Source organism: Ixodes scapularis, unplaced genomic scaffold (genome assembly GCF_016920785.2).
Source record: "Ixodes scapularis isolate PalLabHiFi unplaced genomic scaffold, ASM1692078v2 PGA_scaffold8__174_contigs__length_109621045, whole genome shotgun sequence".
In the NCBI taxonomy this organism is placed as follows: Eukaryota; Metazoa; Arthropoda; class Arachnida; order Ixodida; family Ixodidae; genus Ixodes; species Ixodes scapularis.
Window position 1 is genome coordinate 2545545 of NW_024609883.1, and position 12399 is coordinate 2557943.

General features: G+C 48.0%; 1 protein-coding gene across 1 annotated transcript in view; it reads left to right on the top strand.

Annotated features, from left to right (window-relative positions):
- Nucleotides 1-12399, top strand: part of LOC8041303 (putative phosphoenolpyruvate synthase) — a 394011-nt gene that overhangs the window by 165061 nt on the left and 216551 nt on the right. Inside the window, exon 11 of the mRNA XM_040214093.3 lies at nucleotides 4540-4586. Coding sequence (XP_040070027.1) covers nucleotides 4540-4586 — 47 coding nt within the window. The remainder of the gene's footprint in view (nucleotides 1-4539; nucleotides 4587-12399) is intronic.

The following is a 12399-nucleotide window of genomic DNA, read 5'->3' on the forward strand; positions in this document are numbered from 1 at the left end:
TTGGAATTCACTAACACATTTACATGCCATCCATCGCCTTGTTTATTGCAAAAACGAATTCATACATTCTTTTCCCCCGAAAAAATCCCGAGACGCAAGCAACTGAAAATCATAAGCACATAGGTAAACGCCGGAAAAAAAAAATTACAGCGACAAAAAGTAAACAGAAAAGGTCGCACTCACATTTCACTTTTATTTGAAAAAAAACTACTCATATATGTATATAACGTAGTCAAAAGAGTCACGGCTCATTCCGGTGTAACCACCGTAACAAAAATGAATACTCCTGTGCAATAAAGACAGTGACGTGTCACTTTTGCTTTCATCTTGAAAGTTACATGAAGCTACCTATCCAAACACCTGCGTTCGGTAAATAACAGGGCGCATGGGCAACAACTGCAGTGAGTGGCAAGGTATCCCGACAGGGTAGCTTGTGTGGCCATGACATTCCCGCGCGCGTGATCATTGAAGCACCTACCTTTCTTGTCAATATAAAAAGAGCCGCATCAAAAGGTTATAGCAAACACTACTGCCGTGGTGCACTCTGTGTATTTGGTGCGGTTCCAGGTTTTGCAAGGACCTGTAGAATCACTGGGATCGTTGATCCTACAGCACAACCACGACAGCTTATTGGGTGCGGTGGCACCCACGGGTACATCGTACCCTGCGGCCACTCCCTGAAGGTTATGCGTCATGGTGTGCACATCGGGAAATAAAACCGGCCTCGCCGTACTCTTGTCATGGGGTTGCACTGTATCCCTTTAATGGTCTTTACTTCACCTCAGCCGAAGCGCCCTGAGGATAGTCTGCTCTCTCGAGCAGAGCTAGCTGCTTCTTGAAACTATCTTGGATAATGTAACTGCAAGATTTCTTGACAGCCGCCTCTATACACACATGAGAAACGCTATGTTTGCTATCTTGAAATGGGCGGAGTTAAACGGAAGTATACCTTTTCTTGGCCGTAGCTTATATATCCAGCAAATATGGTCCTTTTATAGACTTAACCTGAGGTCCGGTAACTGCAATCATCCTTCCCTTAATTGGGCCTAAATGCGTGAATTGTAGGCTACAACAATATGACCCGAACACCTCCAACACATCCTTCAAGTCACTGGTTAGTGTCTCAGCTTGTTTAGTCAGAATGACAAAATCATCCTTAGATCTGAGGACCTTCAGCCTGTCCCGCAGTTTCTCTGAAATTGCTCTTCCGCAGACGCATATAAAAATTTTGCGCCAAACAGGCACCACACAAGAGCCGATGCAGATTCCCCTCTTTTGCAAAAAAGAATACCCTTCTGTAGAAACAAATGTGTGCTTTAAGTAAAATGTCGAACTCCTGAAAATGTTTGATGTCAATGCCACAAGAACTTTGGAGTGAAAGAACACCGTTATCTTTACTGCACTCTCTGACAGACAAAAACAGAACTCAACATTCTAGGAGATGTGATTCTTCCTCCATCGATCACGTCTTGCTGAGAATATTGGCTGAAGTTCAACCAAGAACCGCGCTTGCGCCCGGTCACGAAACTGACGCTCATGAAATGGATGGACAACGAGGCTACTGATGATAGGGCAAGATTTGTGGCTGAAGGCGTTGACGTCCTCCAGCGCTTTCGTAGCCGAACGACAAAATACTTCAAGACTAGCAGCATCGTCGACCACTTCTTGGAGAATTTAAAGTTCCTCACTTTGTACAACTAGGGAGGCTGCGTGGTTGTATCGGATGTCCTCTACTGTACCTAGGCGAGAGAAGCCATCCTTAAGAACTTCAAGCAATTACTCAATCATTATCGATGTGAAAGCCCGAGCTATGGAGATGTGCCCTGCCATGAAACTATACCCGAGCTGCTAAAAAGTGTCAAAAGCAGCGAGAAACTGCAACTCAACATTTTCTTCACCGCAAAATCTCATACAATTCATGCCCCCTTCAGGGCTATTGTTACTGCGATGAAGAGTTGGCAGTTTCACGTGGATAGCTTCCTGTGTAAGCATTTCACCACTCATGAGTTGCGCGATTCGTTCATCAAGCAAAACTCTGAATGCTTCATCGATTTGGTTGGAGAGGGTGCGCAGAGTACTCGAAGAGCATACTCTGTCAACGTTGAAAAACTTTTCTATTTGGTCCCTCACGAAACCTGTTGTCGTTCAGAGAGTGCATTAAACTTAACGGTATTCTTACGTTTCAGGGCTCCTGTGGTATTAACGCCGAACGTGTTCTGCAGCCTTTGACATTTTACTTCAAGCACATATTTGTTTCTTTCGAATGGGGTCTCTTTTTAGAAAAAAAGTCATCCTCATCGGTTCTCGTGTGTCGCCTGTTTTGTGCGACATGTTTATAAGTGTCTGCGAAAGTGCCATCTCAGAGAAACTGCGGGACTCGAACAGGCTGAAAGTCTTCATATATCCGATATATTCGAATGATTTCCTTATTCTGACTAAACAGGCTGACAAACAAACCAGTGAAGTGAAGGAGGTGTTGTAGGCGTTTGGTTCATGTTGCAGTGACTTACAATTCGCGTATAGGGAACGTAGCGAAGGAATATTGCGTTATGGATGTATGAGCCGCGTCCAAAGAAAGTTATAATTCCGGTTAACTCCGCCTATTCAACTTTAGTAAAAAAAAAAGCATTGCAGATGTGTGCTTAGAGGCGGCTGTTAAAGAGGCTTGCAGGCACAGTGCCCAAGAAAGTTTCAAGAGGCAGGTAGCGCAGCTGGCGAGAGCGGTTTTTTCTCAGGGAACTTTCGTTGGGGTGGCAGAAAGCCTAGTAAAGAAAATTAAAGGGATACAGAGGGAACCCCTCTACAGCAATAGCGCGAGAACGGTCTTAATTTCGTATGTGCACACCGTAACGAATAATCTTAAGAAAGTGGCCGCTCGGTGCGATGCACCCAATAAGCTGTCGTGGTTGTGCCGTAGGATCAACGATGCCAGTGACTCTACAGAAGCGTGCACAAACCACGCACCGAGTGCAACACAGGAGTAGAGTATGTTATACGCTTTTAATGCGGCTCTTCTTATGTACACCTTTTTCGTTTAGCCTCGTACCAAGTTACGTTGTCCCCATATGCGGTATGCGTTCCGATAAAAAGCGAGCGATATCAACCCAGAAAAAGAAAGAAACGTATGGAAAGGACATAACAAGAAGGAATGGCGGTTGCAATTAAAATGTTAACATGTTCTACTGGTGAGGCGAAAGCGATGTTTTCACGCATACCGGAAGTTCCTGAATTGAAGATGACGGCGCCCACGTAGAAAAGGTGTATAGGCCAGACAGGGAACTGCTTGAATAACCGTAAGCGCGAGCGTGCCGCGGCCACGCAAGCTACCCCGTAGGGACACGTTGCCCCTCACTGCAGTCGTTGCCCATGCGCCCCGTCATTTAGCGACAGCAGGTTTTCGGCTAGGTACCCAGACAAGGTTTCTAGAGGGCAACATGAAGCTTTCGAAATCAGAGCAAGAAGGGATAAGTGTGTGAGTGACACTGCAGTCTATTTATCGGAAAATGAATATCCTTTTTTGTTCAGGGGGTTACACCGGAATTATAGCCGTGGCAAAACTGTTCGTTTTGCCACGGCTATATATATATATATATATATATATATATGAGCAGTTTTTTTTTCAAATAAAAGTTAGTTGCAAGTGCGATTTTGTGTGTCTACTTTCTTGTCCCGACATTGTTGTTTTTTTCGCGCTTAACTACGTGATTATGAACCAACTGGACAAAATCGCCACCTAATGAAGATCATGAAAAGGTGGACTATCCCATTTATGCCCACAGCATGTGTGACATATTTTAAAGTAATTAACTTAAGTAATATTATTATGAGAAGTGAAATTTTTATAATAAAATATCGGTAGCTGAAAGCTGTCCTACATAATATTAATTTCATATTGCGTTGTGTGTGTTTCGACATATACCCTCAAACATTTAACCTTGAGCGTTTTTTTTTTGGAATTTTGAAGGCCTATTTTGCATGATATATGTATGTCGCAAACGTAAAATTTTCATAGCTGATTTTACGTACACAAATCTATAAAGCAATAAAAGTGTTAACGGTTTGTGCACGACTGTTGCCGAGATATAAGGTGGCGAACACATGATCCCTTCCAAAAGGCACAGACTTTTGACAATAAAAACAAAATTTCGATTTCTTTTTTTTTTAATTTGCGTTACGTGTTCTACTTATGCGGTTCAACATCCCTCAAAGACATGTTGCATTTAATTGTTCAGGAAAGAGATAGAGCACCTTCACTGAGAATATTTAAGACCACATAGGAAGGTAAGTTGCCCTCCACAAAAAGTGGTTATAACGTGCAGTTTTCTCAAATTAAGAGGGGTTTGAAGTTAATTATTTTAATGAGGTCATTCACAGTTAAATAATTCACTGTAAGGTTAAATTAGGGACATAATAATATACAATTCCTATCTTCTAAAACGTATTTGAAATGAAACGTTCGCTAATGGAGCCTCTAAGAGTCAGTTTTAATTTGGTTGATATGTTTTCGAAACATTCCATGGTTCTCCCGCACACTTCCAGAAAACCATCAACCTGGAAGCCCCCGGCTATCGTCAGCAAGCCTCAAAGTAAGTTTGTTTTATAGAACACATTTTGGAGGTCATTGTCTCTTATGTAGTTTTCTGACCATATGCCTGGCACGTTCATAAGTTCATAGTCGTGCAATGGAAAAATTAATGATATCAGTTTCTTTCCAATAAGCATATGCTGGAGGTTGGGAGAAAAACTCTACAGACAGCTTGACTAGTCCCAAGCCCCATAAACAGGCTCACAGTGGTGCCAAAATATATAAAGCAAAGCAGTTCCTTGATACAAACCAAAATAAAGAACACCAAAAATATCAACAATAAGAAGGTTGTCAGTGGATATAAGATATAAACAGAAACGTGACACTCAAAATTATTACACACTGAATAATTTATATAACGAAAATTACTCCGCTTCGGGGTTCACCAGAAGAATAAAGCAGTAAACATTATTTATTTTGACTGAAAGTAGTTAAGATTCCGTGATCTGGAAGACGCTGTACCAAATTTTCTTTGCATAAATCTCGCGGTTACGCCGACGCCGCTCAAGCCGGAAACAGGCGCCAAAGAGCTGTGCTCTAAATCAAAAGTGCTGCTAGAGACCGACACGTATGCCTCGGTTTTTATAAGCAATGCGCATGTTTCCGTGCGAGGTTATCAGTCGATTCTTATAAAAAAGGAGGAATTTCTCGCTGACGCTGTCTTTGGTAAGCACCGATATGCCAGGCGCATCCAGTCCGGAGCGGAATCGATGCATCACCCTGCCTGAGCAGGGCCTGTCGCACAGAGACGGGTCAAGCGGCCGCCCGGTGTGTACCGGGCGACACTGCGGCGACACGAAAGCACCCCGAGTGACGGCGCTTACAGCGCGCCACCGGCGAAACGCGGAAGCCCCAGACGCGCCGCCCGAGGGTCATCTTAGTTGGACCCGCACCCTCGCACCCCGGCGCATTTTCATTAGGTCTCAAGGGCCCTCCAGGTGGAGCAGCCTGTGTCGATGGCCACGCGTTCTGGCGCTCGGGTTTCATTCCGTGCTGACTGTACCTTTAAAACACCCACACAATGTTCCAAAGGTTCATTTTGTGCGAAAATAATAGGGCATGTTGCATACAAGCCTAACAAGTGCACCAATGTATAGGCTTTGGCTGTTTTTGGGCACTCAAAATAAACAAACGAACAAACAAACAAATGCTCTTCAAAAAAAACAAAAAAACATTCTGTGTAGATTTGATATAGGTGTAGTACCACAGACCAATCGGCAATATTTCAACTGAGAAACAAAAAGTTTCACAGAAAAGCAACTTAACACTTGATAGAAGTACTAGGCGATGTCGGTGAAATGCGCCGCTGATTCGGGCGTGTTATGAAATAATACTATGCGTGTACTCTGCCCAAGACATGTGATTTGAAAATAACAGACCTAAAGATTTAAAGTTTTACGATTTCAAAAGGGACGAGTATAAAATAATATCGCTCGAAAAGGTAAGACTTCAATTTAGGGACAAAATATCATAGCTTTAGTTTCGTTTTTATTTATCAAGCTACTACTTGCTGTAGACAGATTTCATAGAATTCATATCACCTCATTTCCTGTGTCTATACTATCATTGCAATTCTGACCCGATAGAAAGATGCTGGTGCCATCTGCATAAATTATAAATGTTCCCTGCGGTGTGATATTGCCGCGCGCCGAGCCAAGCAAGCAGCGCTCGGTCACGGACCTCTAGAAGATCTGCGTTCATTCTTACTCGGGGCGTAACTTTTATTATTTCGTCCCGCTCTCTTGTTCTTGAAAGTGCCTGTTCATTCTCACCCCAAACGCGCGACGCTCGAACGTTCAAGCCGGTTGAAGAAGACCGTCCGTTGAAACGACCGAGACCCGAGGAATCCGCCGGGTTCAGGGTTTGCCACCGGAATGTAGTCGGTTGCTGGAGAAGATCCGCCACCAGTGCACGAAGCCTGCCATGAGCAACAAATCGTCGCCGACTACCGCCGCTTCCTCCCCCGTAATTTACCTATCCTCGGCATTCGAACTCCGACGACCTTCGAGGCTAGATCTACGAAGATATAGACGATTGGCTCCAGCACTACGAACACGTGACGCGCCACAATGGATGGGCAACTGGACAGTGCTTGCAAAATGTACTTTCCTTTAGAGGGTACGGCAAGGCACATCTTGGAGAACGATTAGGCTTCTCTTACATCATGGGATACCTGCAAGGCCAAACTCAAGAGGACTTTCACGAACGAGAATGTCGACAGCGAGCGGAAGACGTCCTCCAAATAAGGACACAAGGCCCCAACGAACCGCTCACCAGCTTCGTTGAAGACGTTCTTCGGTTGAGTAGCCGCGCTGACCCTCATGCCACCAAGGACAAGAAGCTGCGCGTTCTGGTGAGAGGCGTGAAGAACGACATCTTCGGCGGCCTTGCTAACCCACCTGCTACTGTCAAGGAATTCGTTGCGAGAGCAACGAACACCGAGCGTGCGCTGTCAGTCCGAGCCAGCCACTGCAACCGACTCGCCGGCGCGCCAGTTACTCCGACTCTGGCATCCCCCAATTCGAAGAGGGCGGCATCGGTGCTGACAACCTTCGCGAAATCGTCCACGATATCGTCAGAGAAGAGCTCGGGAAAATCATACCCGCCTCTCTTCGTCCTGCCTACATTTCCATATCATTCGAGAAGAGATTCAGCGATCCTTCCAGCCAGAAGCTCCCTTCTCTATGGCGGCACCGGAAGAGCCCACTCTCAGCTACACCGAAATCGCCCGACGAACGCCGCTCCTTGTTCGCCCGTATACGGCACCACCCCAAAGTGAAGCTCCAGCGCCGCAGTACGTCCGCCCAAAATAATCTTCGCCAAGAAAGACGGACGTCTGGAGGACGGCCGACTAACGCCCGCTGTTTTACCACTGCGGGAAGCCGACCATGCGTACCGGCGATGCCCCCGACCGGTAGCTTTGGCTTCGTGGGTTCCCACCGAATACTCCCCGCCCACGGACTGGAGATTGATGGCGGGACAACGAGTACCTCCATCGTCCACCGTTACCAACGCCCGCTTCCCCCCCTACAGTGAGATACCGTTAGCCGTCACCACGACGCCCGCAGCCGCCACTTGGCAGGTCCCGCCGAGAGAACCTGTGTCCTCTGCGTCGCCGGGAAAACTAGGTACGGCAATGCCTGGAGGAGGCGTTGTCGAAAACGACTGAAGTTAAGAGACGCGGAACGAAATTACTCGAAGACCGAGAAGGAATGTCTGGCCGTCGTCTGGGCCATCGGGAAATTTTGCTTGTTCTTATGCGGGGGCTTTTTGTCGCGTTAGCTACACTGGCCGAGGTTGAGCAGTTTCGCGTGGCCCTCATAATGAGCCATGCTCATTACGCGAGCCGTGCTCATTATGCGGAGCGCGCAGTGGCGGCGGCGGAGCTCCGCACAATGAGCACGGCTCATTAAGAGAGCCACGCGAAGCCGCCGCCGCGCGCTCCGCCGCCGCCACGCCCGCATCGCCCACCTCGCCGGTCTGCACATTTCAGAGGAGTGATGTCATAGCCGCGGCAGACGCACTGGCGCCGCCGCATGCCCAGCTCTGCGCCTCCGTTGCGCAGTAGCCAAGTCTGACGCTGCACCGGAGCCGCTTGATAGCGCCTCTCATTTTGTGCGCTCACGCTCACACTACGTATATCCTGGCATAGCCGAGCTAAGCAACCGCAATTTTGTTTTTCCAGCGGTCACCGATTTCCACTTGCCATGACCTAAAGAACCTTTCGGGACGCCTCGCTCGGTGAAACTTACGACTGCAAGAGACGTCACTGTGGTTTACAAGCCTGGCCGAAAACATAGCGACGCCTACTGCCTGTCCATATTTTTCGTCGAGTCAGCCACCGGCTGGGCCAAAAACGACGACAACGACGACAATCGCTTTCTTGGCGCAGCGAGCGTTTAAGGCATGGCAGCTCTCCAACGGAACGATCCTCAACTGCGTGCAATGATTGACCATTCGGATGGAAAAGGGGGAACGATTCCCTGAGCCTTTTCACGTGCTCCACGAAAATTTACTGTCCGGCAAGATATTTCCTACAAAGGGAACTCTGAGGACAGAAACTCGACGTTGCCCCTGGTAATCCGTACAAGCCTTCGAGAAGAGATCTTCCAAGCCTGCACGACGACTCGACATGTGGTCAACTTGGCTACAGCAGGAATCTCGCAAGGTTCCGAGAGAAGTACCAGCGGCGCAAGCTCCCGAACACTGTCCACCTCTACACACGATCGTGCCATGAGCGCTGGCGACGGAAGAAACCTCCGACGAAGCCGGCAGGCACCTTGCAGACGATCTCTCTCCCGACGGCACTGTTCCAGCAGATTGAAATGAATCTATTTGGACCTTTTCCGCCGTAGACAAGGTGAACCATTGGATAATCATGGCAACTGACTATCTTACCCGGTACGCCGAGACAAAAGCACTCCCGTCGAAAACCACTGTGGAAGTAGCCAAGTTCTTCGTCGAGTCCATCGTCCTTCGACACTGCGCTCCACAAGTCCCGATTAACGGGACGAGGCTTTTCGCTCATGGCGCATCTGATACAAGAAAAACTCCGCCTGAGCCACACCAACCACCGCCGAACCATGGCATACCACCCGCAGACCAACGTGCTGACGGAGCGACGAAACAAGACCGTTGCCGACATGATATCGACGTACATAGACGTGCAACACATAACGTGGGATGAGGTGTTGCCCTGCGTCATGTTTGAGTCCAACACGGCGGTTAAAGAAACCACTGAAATTCCAACTTTTCAGCTGGTGCACGGCAAAGAGGTGACAACCATGCTCGACACCATGCTGCCCGGCGTCCCGACGGCACTGACGACGCCCAGCCGGTCACCCAACGGGCAAAAGAGGTGCGCCAACTAGCACGCCTTTGAATAAAGGACCAGCAACTTGTCGACGCTAGCTGGTACAACCCTCGTCGGCGCGAAGTAAAGTTTCAGCCGGTAGACAGGGTATAGGTGTCGACGCCCGATCGCCGCAGCGGCCTGAGCGAAAAACCGTTAAAACGCTACTTTGGAACCTAGAAGGTAATTCGGCGGCTTGAGTACTTGAACTGCGAGTTGCTCCCCGATGAAACCCGACTATCAGGACGCCGCCGGCTGCGACCCGATGTCGTCCACGTAGTTCGACTCAAGCCGTTCTTCGTGCGTCAGGACTGTGACGCCTAATTTTTATTTCGACTCGCCGTATTTTTTTTTATTAGCCTTTTTTTTTTCTCCGTTGCACCGGGACAATGTGCTTCAAAGAAAGGGATGATGCAACGCGCAGGGCCGAGCAAGCAATTCTCGGTCGCAGACTTCTAAAAGATTTGCGTTATTGTTACTCAGGACGTAATTTTCATAATTTCGTCCTGTTTTCTTGTTCTCTCGCAACTGCCTGTTCATGGGCACCCCGACTGCCGTAACGCTCGAACTTTCTTCGTCGAATTTTCAAGATGTTGACGCACGCAAGATATGAAACAGCACGGGACCTTGTCCAGTCAGTCTTGCTCTCGCTTGCTGTTACGCCGCAAAATCGCCACACGCTTTTCTGCGGCCTCGACGCTCGTTTTTATCATTTTGTTTTTAACAACTTCGCCGATTAACAATTTATTTTAAATGTTCTTCCTCTCGCCGCCTTCATTCGTTACAATATTAGCAATATCATTAATGTATAAGTTAAATAGCAGTGGTTCGAGCATGCTTCCTTGGGATACTCACGATGTCATTGTTTTTTTTTTAATTTATTTATTTGAATAACACCGCAGCGTCCTTGAGGACATTATAGTAGGGAGGGTAAATACACAATGGAACTTGACGCCAAAAAACAATTTGCTGCTTTGACAATCATACCTTGAAAAGGTGATTTATCCGCTGCAAACATGCAAATGGAAAAAAAAACAAAACAAGAAGCCAAATCAGCGTAATGCTATACACACTCATAAACGTACATAGACAAAATGAAAGCTCGTAGAAAGAATAAATGTTATGTTTTTACAGAGCATAAAATATTTTAGACTTTGCATTTGATCAGACTATCTCTTCACGTAGCTGATGTCTATGGGGCATACGTCGCTGGGCCGAGTGTTCATCTTAACGCAGCCTACGGCAGGTTGCTCCAAGCCAGCTCACCTCATTTTAAGTTCTGTCGGCGGTAGCCTGTCGAGTCCAGCGAACCCATGCCGGACGAGAGAATCAGACACAAGACACACGATCTCTCTGGCAGAATCTTTCTCGGACGATCCCCCGTGCTCTCTTTTTCTATTTTAATTCCAGGGCGTGCAGTCGCGCCATCTGCTTAGACAAGGAAGAAGAATTCAAAACCACTATAGGTGCCTCTGAGTACAGGGCTGTAAAATCGGTGTGTGATGTGTTCACTCAGCATTCTGTGGGGTAAGGTTTACCCATGAACTACCGGATGGAGCACGCCTCCAATTTTTAGAGCTTAGACTAGAATTTTGAAGAAATCACGTGTGTTGGCTTTACTAACCACGCAATAAAAAAATGAAAGCCGCTTACAACTCCCTGTAACGCCGAATTAGAGCGCAGCTCTTGAGGAGGAGGAGGGAAGGGCACTGGGGGGGGGGGGTTAAACTAACCAGGGGGGGGTCACGTTACCTTGGGGGTCACGTGACCCCCAATGCCAATGATGTCATCACTGACGTCACTGATGACGTCATCAGTGACGATGACGATGCGGGTACCGATGACGTCATTAGTGACGTCACTGATGACTTCACCAGTGATGATGACGATGACGATGCGAATGTCGGTGACGTCATCAGTGACGTCGCTGATGACGTCATCAGTGATGATGACGATGACGATGCGGATGCCGGTGACGACATCAGTGACGTCACTGATGACGTCATCAGTGATGATGACGATGACAATGCGGATGTCGGTGACGTCATCAGTGATGATGACGATGACGATGTGGATGCCGGTGACGTCATCAGTGATGATGACGATGACGATGTGGATGCCGGTGACGTCATCAGTGATGATGACGATGACGATGTGGATGCCGGTGACGTCATCAGTGATGATGACGATGACGATGCGGATGCCGGTGACGTCATCAGTGATGATGACGATGACGATGTGGATGCCGGTGACGTCATCAGTGATGATGACGATGACGATGTGGATGCCGGTGACGTCATCAGTGATGATGACGATGACGATACGGATGCCGGTGACGTCATCAGTGATGACGATGACGATGTGGATGCCGGTGACGTCATCAGTGATGATGACGATGACGATGTGGATGCCGGTGACGTCATCAGTGATGATGACGATGACGATGTGGATGCCGGTGACGTCATCAGTGACGATGACGTCATCGGGGGGTCACGCGACATCGGCGGGGGTCACGTGACCTCGAGGAGGGGGCCACGTGACTTCGGGGGGTCACGTGACCCCCCACGAGGTCACGTGACCTTGGTGGGGGGCTCGCGCGGTGCATTATGGGACATTTCCCATGATGCACCGCGCGGTTACGCCGACGCCGACGGCGACGCCGCTCAAGCCGGAAACGGGCCCCTAAGAGCTGCGCTCTAAAAGGGACTACTTTCTTGTAAGGCTGCCCCCTCTGAACTCGTTAAAAGGAGCATTTCGTCTTCTTGCCACCAGATCGCCTTGGAAAAGTCCTACTACCATTGAATGTCAGTAAGTTTTAGGATTCAGGTACAGCGGCTGACAGATGCTGGCTTTCCAACATCATGGTTTTTGGCTGTGGCGCCGACGTTGTTGAAAAAGATGAAAGTATGGTTGAGTCAAAAAGGGACCCACAACGAGACACCAGGTGCTCCCTTACATGCAA